The sequence below is a fragment of the Haemaphysalis longicornis genome, unplaced genomic scaffold (assembly GCF_048455015.1).
Source record: "Haemaphysalis longicornis isolate Haplotype H1 unplaced genomic scaffold, Haemaphysalis longicornis Haplotype H1 scaffold_1, whole genome shotgun sequence".
In the NCBI taxonomy this organism is placed as follows: Eukaryota; Metazoa; Arthropoda; class Arachnida; order Ixodida; family Ixodidae; genus Haemaphysalis; species Haemaphysalis longicornis.
The window spans coordinates 246260665-246267846 of NW_027526203.1; the positions used below are offsets into that span (position 1 = coordinate 246260665).

A 7182-nucleotide genomic window follows, 5' to 3' on the forward strand; every position below is an offset into this window, starting at 1 on the left:
TTGTGTACTAACGTGTGCAAGATTACGGGAAGTGGCACGCTAAAATTTTTACGCTATTTTACATTGTATTGCATACAGCCTCAATAATGTTTACAAAGTTTGCAAGATGGTAGTGCAGATCATTCCTTGTGATACCCTCAAACACTTTCTCTAGACGTTATCTCAGTGTTCTGAACACTCCAAACTAATTAAAATAGGGTCTAACCCCGCAACGTCGCTACAAATTTTATTTTCAGAGCCCTGTGACGACATAATAAATGTCGCCACTTCTCCGAAACAAAGGTTCTTCTGCTCCAAAATTGAAATATTGCTGTTCCCAAGTGCTCCCAAATCTGTTTGGGCTGTCTCAACCCTAAAATAGCAAAGTCGTATTTTTAAGCACATAAAAATTATAAGCTGCTCTCGACAAAAGAAACAAGGAAAGTTGAAGGAAGTTGAAAGCGATAACGAATACTTGTTGCAGGTTAAACCGGTTACTTTGCTGTACGGGGCATTGCCTCGACGGGAACTGTTCAAGGTATGTATTTTCACTGCAGTAACTGTGTGGTTCCCACCTATTGAAGATACTACTTGGTGTCAGAGAAGGCAGGTAATGCTTGCAAGTGAGGGCACCGTCTTGGCTCTAGTTGGTCTGACTACTGGTCGTTTAGTGCCTTCTTGCTTCAGGAGCATACACGTCAATAGTAGCGGTTACACAGTTCTGACTGTATGAACCAGCTACTGCCTGCCAGTGAGGGCACCGTCTTGGCTCTAGTTGGTCTGACTACTGGTCGTTTAGTACATTCTTGCTTCAGGAGCATACACGTCAATAGTAGCGGTTACACAGTTCTGACTGGATGAACCAGCTACTGCATGAATGAGCACTGTGCGTCCTCAATACCTTCTGAAAGCCGCGCATACTTACCTTTTTCGGCTTTGCTGCCTTTGCATGGTTCACCCTGGCCTCAATGGCAAGCCTGTTGCAGTATGGGCGTCGCACGTCCATGGAGCGAGCAAGGCGGGAGTCTACAATTTCTGGAAGAATGCAGTCTCTGTAGAATCGCAGCAGGAATGGCTCCATTTTTGTTGCCCAGAAAATGTCATCCCGAAGTACCTCTTGCACATGTATTCCCTTGGTTGTGTACACCACGAAGTCGCAGATATTCCTTCTGGTGACATGAAGCTGTCCCTGGACTTGGTAAAAATACTTGTGCGATCGTTGGAGCACAGGATCACCATCTTTCTCCTTTTTGTCTGCAAACATTCGTGCTGCTTCCATTGGTTCATCTCCCTTTGAAGTTAATGGGCATTTGACCTCTACAATTCGGTCCTTGCCAACTACACCATCTGGTGATGCCGCCAGGAATCCATGCTCAAGATCAACGAACAGCCCACATGGCTGAACATCTCTTTTCGTTTCTGCTGCGTATAGCTGGATTGCAACACTCTCATGCTGCTTCGCGTGCTCTGTGGCAGCATTTGTGAAGCTCCTTGGATGAAGGAGGGTCTTGACCAATGCGTCACATGGTGTGGAGTCTTTCCTTACGCATACCGCATGGAAATTCGAAGCTGTTAGGCGCAGCCTTCTGTGCTCGAACCAATTTGGATTGTCGGCCTGCCCACGAGTTTGGGCCTCGATTTGTTCACAGGCTTCCTCATCTACACGGAGCTCATTCAGTTGCCTTTCAACTTTTTCAGCAAACTCTTCAGGCGGTATGTCTGGTTTCATACAATTTGCCCCATAGTGAGGTGATGAAGTACTAGCAGCACTAATCTTCTGCTGATGCTGGCTGTCAAAAAGGCGCCTTTTTCGTGGCAATCTTTGGTTTCTTTCAGCCACTTTTTTGCTTGCATACTTCTTGTAGACAGCACCAGGGCTATTGGAAGTTATAGCTTTGCTGGTTTTTGCGTGCCACTGAGGTCCCAGCTGGAAGCTTAGCCCAGCAACTTGGCAGCGATGCTCGTAAGAGCCTTTCTGGCACCGGTTGATCTGCTTTCCACCAGAAAACTTTGCAACAAGAGACATGAGGGCTTCAGCAAGGTTGCTTGTGTCATCTGTTATGAGACGGGCCGCTTTTTCAGAAATACTGTTGGCTGCCGTCATTATCTTTGTTCTGAGCATGGCAGGGAGCTTCCCGAATAAGTTTTCACCTTTTGTGCCATCACAAAAGTAACTCTTGCAGCCGTCATGGCAGCCAAACACATGTTTGGGACCATTTCTCAAGTCAGCGGCCAATTCTCGAGCAAGCTGCCTTTCATTACTTGGATGCTCTCGCAATACTTCGGCGTAGTGACTGGCAGCCTTGCGTGCACCGTTCTTGATGCGCTTTATTCTCGGGCCCGACAGCATGGGCCGGCCGCCTTTGCTTTCCTTAGCGATGGCATAGAGGCGGGAAATGTAGCACTTGACCACATGGTTCGCACACTCGTGCTTCTGAACAAAACGAGCGTAGTCAACCTTTGACTGAATCTGGTGGTATACAGACGAATCCCCATCGCCTATAAAGGTGCGATACTCAACTTCGTGCATCTCCTTGCTTCGCTGGAATCCCTCAACAAGGACATCTGTCTCCATGGCTCCTGAGCTTTGATCCCAGTTCTTGTAGCAGGTGTGCTTTTTTGCCTCAACATTTTTCCTCGCGTAGAACGCACAAGTGCTGCACAGCTTGTTTCTCACACCCAAGTAGAGGAGCTTTTTTGTGCGCTTCCCTATGATGACGGCCACACCAGAATTTGCAGAATACCTGTGGCCGTGGCTCCTGTGCGACCAGCCACCATCAACCACCACTGTAATCTTTGGGGTGCAGCCATCCTCGCAGAAATTGCCAGCTGCTTCCGCCAGCCTCTTTTCCTCTTTTCCAGCTTCTAACATTTGTCCCAGTAGCACAGCTTTCCATTGCTGAAAAATCAAACGTAGTGGAAAATGTGACTGTTCTCTACAGGTTAAAACGTATTTTGTCAGTTTTATACATGTGCTACACGGCCATTTAAAAGTCCTTCTAACGCAACGTCTATCAAAATTTCCCATTGCTACGCTATAGTGCACCTGCAATCCAGTCGAGCCATTTGTCAGTTGAATGTGTCCGTGTAGCACGGACCTTGTGAGTGACAATATAAATTCTATTTTTCCTAGAGCATGGAAGAGAATCCTGGCCTTGCATTTGAGGCAATAAGGCAATTTGAAATTGAGTTTTTCCTGTTTGCATGCACAGCCCATTGCAAATAAGGCTCCATAGCAGTGCGGAAAATTGAATGAGTTGGTAAGAATGAAGTCTCAAGCCATAGCATAAAAACAGCAATTATGACTTGCTATCTCCTGTTGTTTCATGGCAACATGCCGTAAACCACGAGAGCAGGCTATCGAAAGCTGAATAAATAAATTCTTTGGTCATTTATAACATGAAGGAACCCCATAAGAATGGGAATGGCACATAAGCAACACATTCCTAAATGGTTCTATTCAAAGTCACTGCAAACTGCCACACAAAGTGGAAACACCATGCAACAGAAGCTACCCTGCAGGCTACCTAGTCAGTGGGCACATTTGTCACCTAGTTCAGGAACGCGTGCAAATATAAGGTGCATTACGAAATTGAGATCAGAAAATTGCCTTACATTTGTGCAAATACGGTATATAAAATGGAATTATCTGCATAAAAATGTTGCGACAATATTACTCTAGAGCTACTTGCTTCAGCCGCAGAAAATTGAACCAGTCAACTAAATGGTTCAAGCTTCCCTCAGAAAGGATCCCCATTGTACATTCTCCCTGCAGCAAAAAATCATTACTAGAAATTAAAGTGTGGCCTGTCTTATTTATCATGATTTTATGCAGCACATTCAGAATTGCGGTCTCGTTCACAGACCAACAGTAACTTGGCGTTGCTCAGGTGTCATTATATCATGGGTCTGTTTGATTTGGCAGAAGTTCGCCATGGTAGTGATTTTCATTTCTTTTATATGCGTTTCTGCTTCAGTTTGAAGAACTGACAAGAGCTGAGGTCTTCGCAAGTTTTCGACACATTGTAAATCACCCATTGGTTCTAACTGAACGTAAGCGAACGTAACAAGAATTGGCCCAACAAATATTTGGAATCATTAGGTAGAGCAAAACACTGGACAGAGAGGGCAGAAACAAAACCTGGAAACATGCCAAAGCATTTGCCTTTCCAAGTGCCTCCTCTCGACGCAGGAACGTTTTTTTGCACATGACAGGAATTTCCATGACAGACAGTGCCTCTTCCAAATGTGAATGCCCAGACCCGATACTCGTGAACGCCCAGACAGTAGCATCGTTTACGCCAAGAGCTGCCTTCTCTGCGAGAGGGGTGGGCTCTGCAACAGGGTCGGTAGTGACTTTTGTAACCTCATGGCAACCGCTACACTGGAATTTAAACTCCGACCAAAGGCCAATCCTTCGTTCCTCTTCAAACTCAAAGTGTCCTCCACCAGGAAAAGGGCACCGGTGTTCGCCAAGCTCTTGAGCAGCCTTCATGAAGTGGCCCACAGACACAACTCTTCTTCCACACACGCCTCCATTCTGTGCTGTCGGGACACTGACGTCCCTCTCAAAGGAAAGCTCTGGCAAAAGCTCCTGAATTCCAAGGCCGTCCCAGTAGTCAGCCATAGCTTCATGACTTGACAGCAAACTGAGGTGATCTGCAATCAGCCATGATGGTTGCAGTGTTGGTGTTCATCAGAGGCACTGCTTTGTGCATATTTTCAGCACGTTTTCTGTAAAACGCAATGTCTCTTTACTACATGTGCACCAGCAAAATGCATCGCAAGAAAAAACAAAATGTCAGGAAAGATATAAATGTGCAAATACGCGCTAGTGATGTGCGCATAGTTCCTAAAAAGTGGGAGTCATAAACCATGTGACACTCTTGCACTTTCTAACTATTCGTGGGGGGCTTGCCTCTGGAGATGAGCAATTACAAAGGACATAGTGTGAAAACACCTATAACTGCTCTTGTATATAGACCAGATTTAGGGGAAATCCCCAAGGTGGAGTAAGTTTCTGTGAAGGAAAGTTTGACATCCACCTAAATTCAGCCATACGGCTACAAAGGAAAGCTATACAACTTTCTCAGAAACTTCGCAGTTGAAGAAAAATTCGTCCTGGTCCAGGATTCGAACCCGGGACCACTGCTTAACCGGAGCAGTCGCTCTACCAACTGAGCTAACCAGGAGGCTAGTCGTTAGTAGCGCGAAAGCGAATTGATCAACAACTCGAAGTGAAGGACAGGTGTTAATAGACCAGATTTAGGGGAAATCCCCAAGGTGGAGTAAGTTTCTGTGAAGGAAAGTTTGACATCCACCTAAATGCAGCCATACGGCTACAAAGGAAAGCTATACAGCTTTCTCAGAAACTTCGCAGTTGAAGAAAAATTTATCCTGGTCCAGGATTCGAACCCGGGACCACTGCTTAACCGGAGCAGTCGCTCTACCAACTGAGCTAACCAGGAGGTAACCTGATCTAACCTTCTTTGTAGCCGTATGGCTGCATTTAGGTGGATGTCAAACTTTCCTTCACAGAAACTTACTCCACCTTGGGGATTTCCCCTAAATCTGGTCTATTAACACCTGTCCTTCACTTCGAGTTGTTGATCAATTCGCTTTCGCGCTACTAACGACTAGCCTCCTGGTTAGCTCAGTTGGTAGAGCGACTGCTCCGGTTAAGCAGTGGTCCCGGGTTCGAATCCTGGACCAGGACGAATTTTTCTTCAACTGCGAAGTTTCTGAGAAAGCTGTATAGCTTTCCTTTGCAGCCGTATGGCTGCATTTAGGTGCTCTTGTATACTGATAGCGTCTGCCTCAGGATGGTAGAAGCATATGCAGCTATTGACTCTTCCAGCCAGCTACAGAATGACACCAAGGCAATTGAACAAATTACATAACGAGAACTAGCAGGAGTTCGTACTGCCCACAGTTGGTTTGAGCGCATTTTTTAGTGGGTAAATATGCGGCAAGCTGTAATAATTCTACCACCTACATGTTGGTGTATCGGTTTTTTTTTGCTCATGTATCCCAACATAACCCACAAAGAAGGGCCTCAAATTGACATAAAACCCCAGACGCAACCCCATAATTGGGCAGAAAACCTGTATCGCCTAGTTACCAGATAAAGAAAGGAGGAGCTTATGGATAAGGTGAACAAAAGAGCACTACAAAAAAGGCATTGTCTAGCGTTCCGTCCAGACGGAACGATAAGGAATGCTAATGTTGCGGAACGGCAGCTGTCACTAAAGTTCTGTTCAGGAGGAACGCAACTCTCCGTGAGAGCAATCTGTTGATTTTTATCCAACCGAACACACCGCTTCCTCACACCGCCAGGGTCGTTGTTAATTAGTAATCACTATTTAGTAATTATAAATGGTCGGACTACCTCTAGCTAAGTATGGAAGGAACTCCAAGCTGCTACCCCAAGACTGCTTGGCAACATGAACAGAAAACAGTCTTTCTTGATATTTATGCAAAGGCAAAACCGCTTGTTTTTTTTAAGTTTGAAAGTTAAAGTTGATTCATCAAAAGTAAATGGTTACAAAAAAATTTACAGACTAGCTTTGTGCAGCCATAGTCACTTATGATAATTACAGATTATCGGACGTAACCCTAGCGTTGGCTGCGTCGGCCTTGGCTTCAGTGAGCCGTAGCGGTTCAGCCGGTTGGGTAAAACCAAAATCGACTGCTCTAGCCAGCTGAGTTGTAAGGCGGGCGTGAAGTATAGTTATTACAAAAGTTCTAAATGCGGCAAAAAAAACAGAGCTCGGCAAGATTTCAACACCAAACTACAACGTCCGTAAGCAGAGGCGTAAGTACGACTATTTTACAACGCGTAGCTTTTACGGGTACGGCAGGAGCGAGTACGGCTATTTCACGACGCCTAGATGTTACGGCTACGGCAGCGACGACGGAGAGTTTTCAGGGCGCGCCGGGGCGCGCCCCGGCGAGCGAGCCCGGTTAGTTCACGACGGGTAGGGGGGGGATTTCACGACGCCAGCGAGACGCCAGCCATATATGGCTACCTTCTGCATTTTTACGGCCAGGCATTGGTGGCCGGGCAACATGCAATGGGAAGGGGCCGCGAATAAAAGTGCAAGCGGTGGCAGCAAGCGGTGGCTAGGCTCCGAATAACAAACCACCCAGAGCTTTTAGCATTGAAAGGTAAAACTAGCAGCCCCACGCCGGTCAAAATCGTGG

General features: G+C 46.2%; 1 protein-coding gene across 1 annotated transcript in view; it reads right to left on the reverse strand.

The window, feature by feature from the left end:
* Positions 1 to 4611, reverse strand: part of LOC144158473 (uncharacterized) — a 38089-nt gene extending 33478 nt beyond the window's left edge. The window contains exons 1-2 of the mRNA XM_077689360.1: positions 4145 to 4611; positions 905 to 2878 (exon numbers count right to left, since the gene is read on the reverse strand). Coding sequence (XP_077545486.1) covers positions 905 to 2878; positions 4145 to 4606 — 2436 coding nt within the window. The 5' untranslated portion in view covers positions 4607 to 4611. The remainder of the gene's footprint in view (positions 1 to 904; positions 2879 to 4144) is intronic.
* Positions 4612 to 7182: the final 2571 nt, after the last annotated feature.